Raw genomic sequence first — 14,392 nt, 5'->3', positions numbered from 1 at the left:
CCCTCAGATTCAAACATAAAAAGCCTTGTCAGTCACTCATACATGGTTAGAGGTTATTACTTTGGCTTCTGTGGACTAAAAAAGATGGTGGGACATGCACAGATCTCAGCCAAGGCTGTCCCTCGATCCAAAGGTTCAGTCCTGGTGCAGCCGCCAGGATGGGAAACATGGCTGAGCGGTTAGGGAATCGGGCTATTGATCAGAAGGTTGCCGGTTCAATTCCCGGCCGTGCCACATGACGTTGTGTCCTTGGGCAAGGCACTTCACCCTACTTGCCTCGGGGGGAATGTCCCTGTACTTACTGTAAGTAACTCTGGATAAGAGCGTCTGTTAAATTACTAAATGTAAACGTAAACAACATCATCCAGACCCTGTCTCTGTCGTCCTCGTATGAACTAAGGACTAGATGAGGACTTTATCATGTGGTTGTGTTCCCTGAATGGTAAGTGGATTCTTTGAGCGTGTTTAATTGTAGAGACAGGCCATTGGCATTAGGGGGAAAACTAAAATAATACCTCCTTCTCCTTTTCTGTCCCTCTGTTTCTCTCTCTCACCACTGTTCTGTCTCAGTCCATCTCTTTCTCTCATGAAATGTAGAGATGAATATTCCTGGCTCAAGGCAGAGGGTGAGGTAGCCTGAGAGTGGGTGTGGATTTGTTATTCATTAAGGTTCTTTTCATAAGCAGTCTGCCTACACTGCTGCATCAGGGGCATTGGTTAACTGCACCTCACACCTTCAGCACCAGGGCCGGCCCAAGGCTTTATGGGGCCTTATTGCAGAATTTATTTGGGGGCCCCTCGGCGTCGCCAATTGTTATTATTTTTTCTTAATTACTGTTATTCTTCGATTAAACTTCAATTTATTACACATTGTTTATTTTTGGTGCGCCGTTTATTCGAGGGCGGCGTTTATTTGAGGGCGACGTTTAATCGAAGAAATACGGTATTCTAGGATAGCTGCGCGAACATGCTAACGTGTTAGTTCGCTACATTAAATGTTTTTAGACAGTTTGAACAGTACCGTCTTCTAAATCATAGATTAAGCAATGAGCAAATGTCAATGTTAGTTAGACTAGCTAGCTCTATCTCATCTGCTTTGTATTAAGGCTGATTTGCAAGGAATGCAAGAACAGCTAGCTAGATTGCGAAAACGCCTAGACTACCTACTGTAGCCTGTAAACTAGTTTAGCTTGCTAACGCAAGAGCACCTGCTTCTCCAGTTCTTTCAATAGATAATCTAGACAGGCTTTAGCAATAGGCTAGACTGCTATTCGTTTTCTGGCTATTTTTTTGTAAGCTTCCCTTCTAATGCCAACTACTGTACTGTAACAACTAGCCTCTAGCTAGCTAGAGTAATTTGTTAAGTAAGGTATGTTGATGTGATATTTGAAACGTATTTAGCTAACAGTGGACCCCTAGTGGGAGTCAGATGGCTGAGCGGTGAGGGAGTCGGGCTAGTAATCTGAAGGTTGCTAGTTCGATTCCCGGCCGTGCCAAATGACGTTATGTCCTTGGGCAAGGCACTTCACCCCACTTGCTTCGGGGGGAATGTCCCTGTACTTACTGTAAGTCGCTCTGGATAAGAGAGTCTGCTAAATGACTAAATGTAAATGTAAATGTAGTGCAACACAAGAGAATGTTTATTAAAATGACATGCTGCTACTAGGTATTTCAGGACATTCTACTCCTACCGTATTTCTTGGGCGGCGTTTATTACACAATGTTCATTTTTGGTGCGGCGTTTAAACGAGAGCAGCGTTTAATTAAAGAAACACGGTACATTAAACTGTAATTTCATGTGCTCTTGGGGGCCCTCTGGTGGCCACGGGGGCCCTAAGCAGCCGCTTAGTTCGCTTATGCCTTGGGCCGGCCCTGTTCAGCACACACACACACACAGAGCAATCCAGACCTGTTTCCTGTGTGTCACATTAGAGCCCCTACATGATTAAAATACACCTGGTATCAAAGAAATTATAGATAAAATACGCCTGAAGACAATGAGATTATAGATGAACGTGAGGATGTAAATATGCATAAAACATAATTGGAGCCTATTGTCAAGATGGTAATCATTCGGTGTGTGTGTGTGTGTTTTTAATAATGTGGAAATTCAGCCCCCACCCTCTGCTGTAGTCTAATGAGTCTATTTGGCGGTTTCCTCCCACACTGTCCACAGAACGTCCTAAACCCTCCCACACAGCCTCGACCCCCTGTTGACCCTCTTAATCCCACGTTTAGCTTAGTCTTCTGGGCTGACATCTAAATAAATGCCATCCGTTTCTTAGGGTGTCTATATTAAATATGGTTTGTTTGGAGAAATATTATTCGTAATTGCAACACAGGTGAGGGAATGGTTATTTACATTTACATTTATTCATTTAGCAGACGCTTTTATCCAAAGCGACTTCCAAGAGAGAGCTTTACAAAAGTGCATAGGTCACTGATCATAACATTACTTGGATGGTGTTTAGTTTTGTTTCTCATCCCCATGCCACTGTAAGATCATGTCATGCAGAGAGCCTATACAGTGCCATAGCTACCTCATATAAAACTGTAGCATAACATCGCATAACATACAATAGTCTTCAGTTGAGTCTGGTTTGGTCTAGTTTTTGTGTCCATTGTATAATCCTGAAGAGATGTTGCTCTGTTCTGCTTCACTGTAGAGGAGTGTTGAGGCAGTTCTGTTTCAGATTAGGGGAGAGTGTTGAGGCAGTTCTGCCTCAGAGTAGAGGAGAGTGTTGAGGCAGTTGTACCTCACCCCAGAGGCGTGTGTTCAGAGAGGTCTGCTGCAGACTAGAGCAAAGTCTTGAGACTGAAAGCCTCACATAGGAAGTGATTTGGTTTCCCTGAACAATCCAATTGGTCCAGTGGCTCAGAAACTCAATGATAGGCTGTAAGAAGAGAGAAAAGCACTATCCTCCCCCACCTCCACGTGTCCTCGTCCCCTGACCCACACTACCTCCTCAACTACTGCTTCAGAGTAGCCAAATCACCCATATATTGATTATCATTTAATTTAGGTTCCAAAACTTTAATGACTCTGGCTTTTTCCCAAACTTCCACATCACAGTAAAGGGCCTGTTGGACAAACATAATCTCCTACCAGACTGTCTGTCTCTGGTCAGGCCACTCCCGTGCAGTGTCTGTGCTGCCTCTTTGTGGCTGGGTCAGGAGGAGGGTGTTGGAAAACTAGCATGGTGTATACCTGTCCCCTGTCTACCAATCAGTGGTCAACAGATCTAAAATTATAATATGTACAAGTTGATGGTGCTTAGCAAGGAAATAAGAGTGTATTGTCTGGTACAGTGTTCCATAAACAGTACTGTAGTTAGTGGGCTTGTGATGAGACCAGCTGTATAAGTGTGATGGAGGACCAGAGGAAAACAAATTTCCATATTGTCAATAATAAAGGCCATAGTTCTAGGTCTAGTTCACCCAGGGGATAGTGGGACTCCTGTGGAGACCAGGCTACGGAGACATCTCCCATACCATCGGTCTCTCTGGAAGGTAACTACACATCACACTGTACATCACACCAGGATGAAGACCAGTCCACATTTGCATAATCACTATGATTGATTCAGCAGCAGGAGATTATCATACCTAAGGAATGGCTCAATTTGTCCGGACCGAATCGATGGCACAGTGGGCGTAGGAGCTGAAGCTCCAGGTCCTGGTGTGCGCCGCGGCTCGGGCCGAGCCTCGGGCCAGGGCTTGGGCCGGGCCTCGGGCCGGGCCTCAGAGAGACGGGGATCGATAGGGGGGGCTATCCATGGCCAGCCAGAGGTCAGTCTCTCCAAAGTGATGTGTACACAATCGATGGCTTCCTCCCGGCTGACAGGCGGCTGCTGGTGGTGTGTTGAGGGTCGTTCCTCTTCTCGCTCCCGCCGGGGGGACAGATGAAGGGATGGGGTGATGGAGGGGGCGGGGGGATGCTGATCTGTGCTGCAGGCCGTAACCATTAGTGGCCACAGGACCTGTCAGCATTTGACAGGGCAGTTAGGGGGAGTTAAAGTCCTTTATTTGTGAGGAGAGGTGGTGGGGGGGGCGGGGGAAGCAGCAGGGTGATTATCGGATGTTTCGGGTCGCTGGCGTGGAGATGACAAGCGGCAGCACCGGAGCACTGACCCCTTACTGCTAGAGATGCTGGGTCATGTGACACGTCCTGTTGTGGCCTCCCTGAAGACCTCCCGTGAGTCCAGAGGAAGGTGACAGCGGGAAATGGCTAGAACTGACTTCCATATGCCAACCATCCGCCTTCATTCCAGCCTTTTGTAGGAGGTATTTTCAAGGTATTACCCAAGACATTTAGTTTGACATAAACTCTATTATTGTGTTACACAACAATGGATGCAAGGCTTCTGATCAGTGCCCAGATCAGTGCAAAGAATTAGCGCAAACGACTATTCCATGTCAACTGTGTTAGTTGTTTAGTCAGCAGGAATGGAAGTTCAGTGAGTCAGTCTGGCTCAGCTCTTCTGGAGCATGTAACCAATCACCTCAACCACTGTTAACAAGTCATTACCTCGCTGTCTAAGCCAATCAGACTCCTCTAATGTCCTGAGCCTGGTTTCCTCAGGACAAATCCCCCAGAGAGAAGGAGAGAGAGAGAGAGAGAGAGAGAGAGAGAGAGAGAGAGAGAGAGAGAGAGAGAGAGAGAGAGAGAGAGAGAGATGGAGGAATGAGAAAGGTGGGACAGATAGCGAGCATAAGAGAGAGGAAGATAGTGAGAGAACAAGAGAGATGGAGATGGGGACTGAGAGATAGGTGGAAGGTGAAAGAGAGAGATTAAAAGTAAAAGGTTACACCGCAATCAACCCTCGCCCCAGATTAAGAAGGAGTAGCTCATGTAGCATAAGCACATGATCTGATGTAAGCACTTGTCCAGCACATGTACAGTGTTAACTCCCAGACACTTTAAACGTAAAGGTCTGGACAAAGTCTGACAAAATATTGACAAACATATTAGTATTTTTCTAATGTCAGCACTCAATGAGGTATCCATATCCTGAACTATATGAAACATCTGTTGATTTTCTAACCATAGCAGGGATAATCTTCATACCTCATCCCTGGGTATATTACCCTTGGTTCTGAGTAGCAAGGTTTAGTCTGTGTTAACTCCTTTGCGGACAGTGGTTGCTGTGACGTCTGCTAGGTCACTTCCAGGTCAGGCAGTGGGGACATACTCTCCTCCAGGACATGCAGGCATGATGTGGCGTGCAGTCACAGCTACCCGCTGCCCTGTTCTCTGCCGCCCATGCAAATGAGGGGCGACCTGAGTAATTGATCTTCTTAACTACTCCCACTCAATTAAAGAAGGTCAGTTGCAGACACCTCAGGAAAGCTCAGTAGCAAGACGTGCCAGTTGCCGGCAATGGCACATGAGGGTCCTTGGAGATATTTTGTGTGTGTTTGTGAGCGTTTTGAGCATATTCCACAGGTCTACTTGTTTCTCCTTCCGTACATCTCCAAAATGTTTCCTTCTTATTTTAGAATGTAAAGCCATATGTTGCATTCAGCTTCTGGATCAGGTTTTGTAAGCACTTTAATATCGTTATGGAAATGAAGATCCTTATGGTATAAAATTATAATCACCTCACCAGTTTTAGGAACTGATTCTTTGCTAAAACCTTTTCTCAATCAGTACAAGAAAGCAGGTCACCGGGTTCTATGGCCATGACCCAGGGTGAGGATTTAACAGGCTTGCCAGAAAGGTTGGGGGTTAGAAAGCAATCAAGATGTGTCCTCGGGTCACCATGGCAACATACTAGGCCAGTCAGACTAGCTCAACAAAGCTGTGTCCGGGAGCTGATAAAAGGTTTGGCCTAAGTAGAACTAATTAAAAACAACACTTCCTGCCAGGAGAACCAATCACCTCTCTGTCTTTTCTGGATAAAGGAGAGGAATGAAGTCTGGGGACTCTGAAGGTCACACAAACCATGACTGAGCTAAAACATTTTGATTAGTCTGTAGTTTTTGGTGATGTATTAGTGGAGGTTGTCCAGCCATTGTCTAGCCCTCTCCCTTCACCTATGAGAGGATATATCTCTTACAATGTCCTATTATCTTGGAAATCGCTGCGCCCAATTACACTACAGATAAGCACACTGAGAGATGATAGGGTTAGGGTTAGTGTATTGGATAAGGACCTGGATTTACATTTTCGTTGTAGTGCACTTGTTTCCCTTAAAGAATGCTGCTTCTGCTTCCCTTGGCAGGAATGCGATTTCTCCTCATTAAACTGTAATACATGTATTTGTTTCTAAATATATAACTCAGGTCAAAAGAGAGAGTGGCTCTCCCTCTGGTTTCGGCTCGTACAAGTGCTGTACTTGTTGAGATGCTGCGCCGAGGTAGGCCCGCAGAGCTGGAGAGGGGAGGCCAGGCGCTTCTGACCCCCATCCATGTGGGCAGAGGCAGCAGCACAGTATGGGTGTGCACAGTAACTCAGCTAATCCCAACTGTACACAAAAGAAGTTACATCTCTCCTGGCAAAAGAAGGAAGTGGGGGAGGATGAAGGGAGTAGGAGGAGGAGGAGTAATTGGAGGCGGATGAGAGGTGGAAGCAGTAGTGGTTGTTCTTCCGTGGTGTCAAGGTCAGAACACAAGCACACACGCAGACACACACACACACGTACTTATGCATACTGACTTATCTCGTAATATCATTTTATGAATATCCAGCCTCTCCCAAGGGTTTAGATGGATTGGCAGGCCAGGTATGGTCTATTAAAGTTTGATATTACCCCCTACACCATTCCTCATTTTCTCCTCCTGCTTGTCCTCTTTCCATTCCTACTCCTTCCATTCTTCCTCATTCACCTCTTCACATCCTACTCATCTTTCTTCTCTTCCTCTTTGCCTCCTCCTCTTCCTCCTCCTCCTCTTCCTCCTCCTCCCTGTCAGTCTAGAACTAGATCAGTTCCCTGTCAGGGCTGACGGGTTTGCCCATTCATTCCACAGGAAGATTTTAGCATTAGTATTTTACAACACTATCTTTACCTTCTGAGGGTGTATTCACTCCAGGTTTGGATTGTCAGCACATTGTTTTCTATCTAGGTCAGCGATCTGTGTTTGTGTGAGTCCTGGGGATCAGAGGATATCCTGAATCTTTGCCCATCTTTTTTGTGGTTCATTCAGAGATATATTCAGACACCATGAACATTTCTAATCTGACAATAGGTGCACACAGTCATAGGTATTAGGTCTGTGTGCGTGTGGGTAAGTGTGTGTGTGAGTTGTTGTTTTGGATGTTTTGATAAACATCAACATGTTTTCTTCATTTTTTGTTTAAGTTCTAAGGCCTGTAGTTGCCTGAGACTATTTGACCACTGTGATGGATGGACATGACATTGATGAGGAGATGAATCACCTTAAACCCAGGAAGCCAGATGTGCTCCCAATGTGACTTTTCTCTACCTTTACTGGGGAAGCAGTCATTTCCTAGGGTGCTGGGGAGAGAGTTGATAACACACGTTCAGTTCTATTCTGGGAGGAACAAGCTGTACTGCAAATTGGATGTAGCAACAGTTGTAGTGTACTCCAAAAGTGTCAATGTTCTTCATAGCCCTCTAACAACCACAGGTCACCTTGATGAGGGAAAAGGAAAGATGTTTGGTAACTCTGTGTAAAAAATCTAATGCGAACAATCCACTCATCATTAATCTGAGCTACCTATTTTAAGACAACATCAGATACTTAGAATAGTGTGGTTGCAATTCTTATAACATATTCAATCAATAGGTGGCACCAAATCCTCCCCATCAATAAAACATGTTCTCTCTTTTTTCCGCATTTGTTTAAAAACTAGAATATTCTAGCCCTTTTACAGAAAATTGACACAGAGAGGTCAATTAATATACCAATGACAGCGCATGGAGCCAAAACCTCTCTTAAAGTGAAATGTGCACATGTGATATATCATGTATCTGTCTCCATGACATGAATATGAAAGGTACGTGTAATTTTTTGTAACAATATTTTACAGTTTTTTGACTGATATCTGTATAATTTCTCCCTCTCTCCAGATTCTGGCCATCATATCTATCCTGTTTATAATCCTGTCCACCATCGCCCTGTCACTCAACACCTTACCTGAACTTCAGGTCATTGACGAGTTCGGCCAGGCCAATGACAACCCCCAGCTTGCCCACGTTGAGGCCGTGTGCATCGCCTGGTTCACCATGGAGTACCTCCTCCGCTTCCTCTCCTCCCCCAACAAGTGGAAGTTCTTCAAGGGGCCTCTGAATGTCATCGACCTCCTGGCCATCCTCCCCTACTACGTCACCATCTTCCTGACAGAGTCCAACAAGAGCGTGCTGCAGTTCCAGAACGTGCGGAGGGTGGTCCAGATTTTCCGGATCATGAGAATCCTGAGGATTCTGAAGCTGGCCCGACATTCCACAGGGCTCCAGTCTCTGGGCTTCACCCTCCGGAGGAGCTACAACGAGCTGGGCTTGCTCATCCTCTTCCTGGCCATGGGCATCATGATCTTCTCCAGCCTGGTCTTCTTTGCTGAGAAGGACGAAGACGCCACCAAGTTCACCAGCATCCCCGCCTCCTTCTGGTGGGCCACCATCACCATGACGACGGTCGGTTACGGCGACATCTATCCGCAGACTCTCCTAGGGAAGATAGTGGGCGGTCTCTGCTGCATCGCCGGTGTGCTGGTGATCGCCCTGCCCATCCCCATCATCGTCAACAACTTCTCCGAGTTCTACAAGGAGCAGAAGAGGCAGGAGAAGGCCATCAAGAGGCGGGAGGCCCTGGAGAGGGCCAAGAGGAACGGCAGCATCGTCTCCATGAACATGAAGGACGCCTTCGCCCGCAGCATGGAGCTGATGGATGTGGTGGTGGAGAAGGGAGAGGACAAGTGCTCTCAGGACAACCACCTGACGCCTAGCCGCTGGGGAGGCACGCCCAAACGCGTCGCCTCCGACACCAGCCTCAGGTCACTGGACACCAGGAACCTTGACTCAGGCCTGATGGCCTCCCCACACCGCATAACCATCACCACCACTGGCAGCCCTGAGCGTTTCCCCAGGAGCCCCCAGCACCGGAGAGGCAGCCCCCTGCCCTACAGAGGCAGCCCTCAGCACCTCAATGCCCAGACACTGGAGCAGATGTACAACCAGATGAGCAAGTCTCAGTCCTTCACCAACCTCAACACCAGTTCCATTAGCACCATGAGCACCACACCGGCCCCCACCACGACAGAGAAACCCCCACAACACCAGCCCCAGTCCGAGCCTGCACCAACACAGGAAGTGGAGCTGGAAATGAAGGAGGTCCCGCCTTCCTCGGAGCCTGCCCCGAAAGACAAGGTTGTCACGGAGATCCGGAGCCTGTCGAGCATGGACAGCTTCGCCAGCTGCACCGCTGAGCTCGGTGAAGGGGGCGACCACAGGCCCTCTGGAGCCCCTGGAGACGGCAACGCCCGACATCCCAGGGTTCCTGCCTCTCTAGACCTGAGTCAGTTGACCCTCCCAGAGTCGACGGTAGATGAGAGCTCTGAAGAAACCCCTGGCGCTGTACTGAAAGACGGCTTGTGCGAGTTTGTTCCCGTCAAGCCAGGTGCCGGGGCTCAGTCCCCAGAAGAGGAGAACCAGGAGGATGGGGAGGGGAACTTTGACAGCTTTGTGGACAACATCAGAAGCTCGTTGAGGGGCAACAATCCCGTAAACACCACAAGGTTGAAGGTCAATTTCACCGAGACTCCTGAGGAAGGTCCCCTCACCCCCCCCAGCACCACGTCACCTCAGGACATCAGCTCCAGCCTTCTGGAGGACCAAACCCCCGAGGGAGAGACCTCACCGCTCATCCCCAGCACAGACACCCCTGAGGAGGAGACCGGCCCCTTGTCCCCTCAGAGGCTGGTGGTGGACACCCCTCCAGGAGATGATGACCCCGTAGACCAGAGTTTGTTGGCAGAGAACCATGAGGAGAAGAGCATGATGCAGGTGGCAGGTGGTGCTGTTGGTTCCTCGTCAGCACAAAACTGCACCCAGGGTGTGGTGGGAGCCGGTGGGGAGGGCAAAGCTGACAGCAACCAAAGTGGACACAAAGTAGAGAACCACATGTTTACACCTGAGATACACCTGATTCCTGGCGATGGGACGCTCTCCCCCACCTGTGAAACCAGCATGTGACTGTAAGGGGGGGGGGGCCGTCGAGGGGAGAATGCCTGGTGTGGATGAAGACAGGAAGAGAAACGAAGGAAAAGGGTGCAGTGATATAGTTAAAGATATTTTTGCATGGCATGACAAGTCCCTTTTACTTGTGTCATTGTGTTTCGCTGAAGGTGAGACTGCAGCACTGTTGAAGATTTCGGCAGACTTTGTGGGAGAAAACGGTGGGCTCAAAGAAGAGGCTCTTGCGAAACCAAGAGAACTTAGCAAAGTATATAGACATTTTAAATATCCTAATGTAAATATGGACCTTATCTTTCTTTTATAGCAACAGAGAGAAATGCACAGAGGGAACATAAAAAGCATGCATTTAAAAACTTGTTATTTTATGGTGCTTAGTTTGCTGTAAGCGCTCCACTGTAAATATTATGACAACAAAGGCAATGCCAATGCACAGGATGGCTAAAGAAAAGTATTTCAAATGCGAAGAGGGAGATTGCATTTAGAGACATCAGAGAGTGTTGCAACGTAGCGACCTATAAAAAACATATCATTACCCTTTTGTGGAAATGCAATGTGTACCATGACAACACGATGATGTTTTGTGTTCTGAATTCTGTATGGCAATTAATGTTAACATTCTTGTCTATGGTTTGCATATTACTTGGTTTGGTTTTGGTTTACTGTCCTGATAAGAACTTGTGAGAACTTAATGACCGTCACACTTTATTTGGATAGAAGGATTAAACCCCCTTTGTTCCACAACTGAGTATATACCTGTAGTTGCCAAATACATAACCAGTGATGAAAAGAACTTCAGAAGCTTCAGCTTAACTTAATTACTAACTTAAATGTATTGCATTCAGAGGTTAGGACCAGGGCATTAAATATTATATATTTGGTTGATTAAAACTACATAGTCTGGTCCACTTGTTTGCTTTCTGTCTGCATTATTTACTTGCTGACTTCAGATATCTTAAAGTAGTTTTAATAATTACACAGCAGATAAGTAGGCCTATTCTAGATCAGTTGTAGAGCTTTCAAGTAGAGCAGAAAAGGTCTATGAAAATATGATGTGTATCAATTAAATTAGTGTAGGTCTGGTCATTATCCTAAAGGTGTTCTTACTGTAGGTCTGTCTTTGACAGATGCAACCATAATAGTCTAATACAGGAAATAAGTATGATAATATGCTGTCAGATTAACTGTCAGAGGACCAAAACAATAATATTATCATGCTTTGTCATTTTATTGTCATCTGTCAGTGCATCCTCTCTGCTCAGCAACATTAAGTGTAATTTGTAGATTACTTCAATTTGATTGTTCTCATTGGGTTTGTCTGTGACTTCAGCCCCATATCCTCCTCTGTCAGATCCTGTACTATCCGTCTGTTACAGTACATACACCTGCAAGTTTATCCAACCCTGCTCTTTCTTTAAGACATTTTTGTATATATCTGTAGTGTCTTGAAATGTACATTATTGTGTTTTACAGTGAACAAAACAAGATTTCAGTCTAACTTGACCCAAAGTTTTTCTTTCTCGCTTTTGTTTTCACAGAATGAAAATATCTGTTTTTTTGTTGCCTTTTATTCCAATGTCTTGCTGGAATATATCCATATTGCTTTGGCATGGCAGTTGACTGAGTGAAAAACAACTAGTAGTGGGTTAGAGGAAGCCACATAAACCAGAACAGAACTCGGACGAGGTGGATGACTTCTACATTTCAGTTGGTTCTCATTGATTAGAAAAAGTGGGAAGTGCAATACATCATACTGCAAACTATGCAGGCCAAGAATTGTGGCACTTTATTTTCTGTCTGTGAGATTTGTAAGTGTACAGGCGGAAACTACTTGTATTTTTAAGATAATGTATCTTTAATATAAAATGAAATAACAGTGTTGCTGACACCATAATCCCGATGCAAACAGATAATTTGATTTTGCTTTGAATACTGTGTGGCAGGTGTGTACTTTCAGTCACCCTAATGCCAGATGGCAATGGACCTCAAATTTGATTTGGCTTTGGGGATACAGATTCAAATTGACCATAAGGGCCTTTTATAAATTGCGGAAGTCCAACATATGTTTATTTCAAAAATTAAAACAGGATTTCAGTGGCCACAGACAAAGTCTTTTGTTTTTTTTGTGAATTTATGTTGAGAATGATTCTATTTTTTCTAAACCAAAATCAAGCACGGCCACAATTTCCTGCCATATGGTGGTGGAAATTATGCGTGCCTTTTCATAACAAGCTGTTTATGAGAAGGTAGCAAGTCATTTGGCTTTGTTCATATAGCAGTGTACAGAAAATTCAAATTTTATAGGAAAAATCAGGTCTTTATGTAATAGATGCCAGTAATATTGTTGAGTTCTCAGGTTTTCTATAACTCTGTGATGTTCTGATTGGATAGATTTAGTTTTTATTTTACAGGTAATGTTAAACAATTCCTATTTTTTAAAGATAATGTTGTCAAATCCACACTGATGTCTTGTTTAACAGGGAGCAGCCATAATTTCCCCCCTGGATATCTTCCACCCCCATTTTCACTCCCATCAGACTAGTCCAATGGAGAGGAACACATAGAGGATGTGGGTATTTCTTAAGTCTTTCAGACAACTAGTTGACTTCGAGCTCAGACTGAATGCATTTTACGTTGATTGAGTGCTTAAATGGACAGCCAGCTCAACAGATAGACAGAAAGACACCATTTGAAGCCATATTTTAACTCAAACAGAGATCTCCCTGGTCATTGGATGAATTGAACTGATTTGCTCCTAGTGAAGCCATTTAGCCTGGTCTGTCCACGCTACAACTCCTTATGGTTCTCAAATCCTCATAGCATGCTTACAGGAACTTTGGTCCATTGGTAAATGGTGAGTACACTGGGTTTCGAGGCGGAGATGTTGGGATGTTTGTGACTGTGACGGTGGATGCAAACTTCAAACAGGTCCATTCAATCAGGGGTCAGCCATGGTTTGTCCGTCATTGTGTTTGTGTGTCCAGACTTCCAGTATCATTAAAACATGTATTTGTTTACGAGTGAGTTCTCTGTGAAATATTCATGGAATGTTAAGGTTTTTCTTGTAAAGTGATCCATTATGTGAAAATCAACGGACACATTCATGAATAGAAAGATATGTTATTATTTTTTCATTAGTCTTTTTGAAAATCCTGTTTATACTATCAGTTTACAGTTTTCTTTTTTTCTCATTTGTATTTATCACCCTCTCCATGTGAGTGGATAGAAATCCTTTATTATACAGGTAAAGTAAAGAAACTGAGTTGATTGGATTGGTTCCTTTGGGATGATGTTTGTGCGTGGATGCTGAAATTAACTCTGTGAGCTAACAGCAAAAGGACTGTGTTGTTTGTACTGTGTCGCATTATTATTATCTTTTGTGTTAAACAGTAAACAGCAACAAGGTTGTGTCGTTTATTTTCTATGAGGGAATGGTCTCTGTTTCCTCCATGCATAACTACCCAACCCTGCTACTCCATGAAGCATTATGCTACATTGTTTGTTACCATGTCTTTGTGTATTCTGCCTCTTATTTTTGGATTTTGTTTGTTTTAAACTCTACTCTTGTTCAGTTTTGAAGGACAGTACCAGTAGACACCTTTTGAGCTGCAGACTGTTTCTGTACAAAGCAGCATATTTGTATGCATGTAGTAGTCCAACCTGTATGTGACCACAGAACACTTTGTTATAGTACATGTATGTCAACATTTCTGTAGAGCATTGTTCCCCATTATGTCTATTAGCATATGCAGGATAACAAATAAATGTGTATATAACTGATGTGTGTCTTCTTTTTTTTTGCAAACAGAGTCATTTATAAAGACTCTATTGCTACTACTACTAAACCATGTAGTTTCACTAATTAATCAATTCAAGCAATCACAAATAGCAATAATTGTTCCATTAATCAACTCAAGACAGTCATGTTCAAAAATGCAGACTTGCAATAGGTGCCCTTATTATAATTAACTAATTCAGCAGTGATAAAATAAACGGCATTTTCATTCCAGTGCACACAATTAATTGACCGTGCCTTCAAAAGTATGCTAAGCCTTTTTTTCTCTGTAAGCAATACGTTTTAAATAAATCTCCGCAGAGGCTACGTGCATTGTGAAAATCAGATCAGCATACGTAGGCTACTGTGGAAGACTAGTATGGAAGAGAGAGTGTAGTCTTGGGTTTTTTCAAGATTTAGTCATAGTGATGTTATCACAGTGAAACGTTGGTCCTGTATAGGG

At 44.6% G+C, this 14,392-nt stretch overlaps 1 protein-coding gene across 2 annotated transcripts in view; it reads left to right on the top strand.

The window, feature by feature from the left end:
• kcnb2b (potassium voltage-gated channel subfamily B member 2b) overlaps window positions 1–13,910 on the top strand; it is a 71,281-nt gene extending 57,371 nt beyond the window's left edge. For both annotated transcript variants that reach the window (XM_062480078.1, XM_062480079.1), the window contains exon 3: window positions 8,034–13,910. In XM_062480078.1, the coding sequence (XP_062336062.1) occupies window positions 8,034–10,154 (2,121 nt within the window). In that variant the 3' untranslated portion in view covers window positions 10,155–13,910. The remainder of the gene's footprint in view (window positions 1–8,033) is intronic.
• The last annotated feature ends 482 nt before the right edge of the window (window positions 13,911–14,392 follow it).

The sequence above is a fragment of the Osmerus eperlanus genome, chromosome 15 (genome assembly GCF_963692335.1).
Source record: "Osmerus eperlanus chromosome 15, fOsmEpe2.1, whole genome shotgun sequence".
In the NCBI taxonomy this organism is placed as follows: Eukaryota; Metazoa; Chordata; class Actinopteri; order Osmeriformes; family Osmeridae; genus Osmerus; species Osmerus eperlanus.
This window is presented reverse-complemented; position numbering and strand designations above follow the sequence as displayed.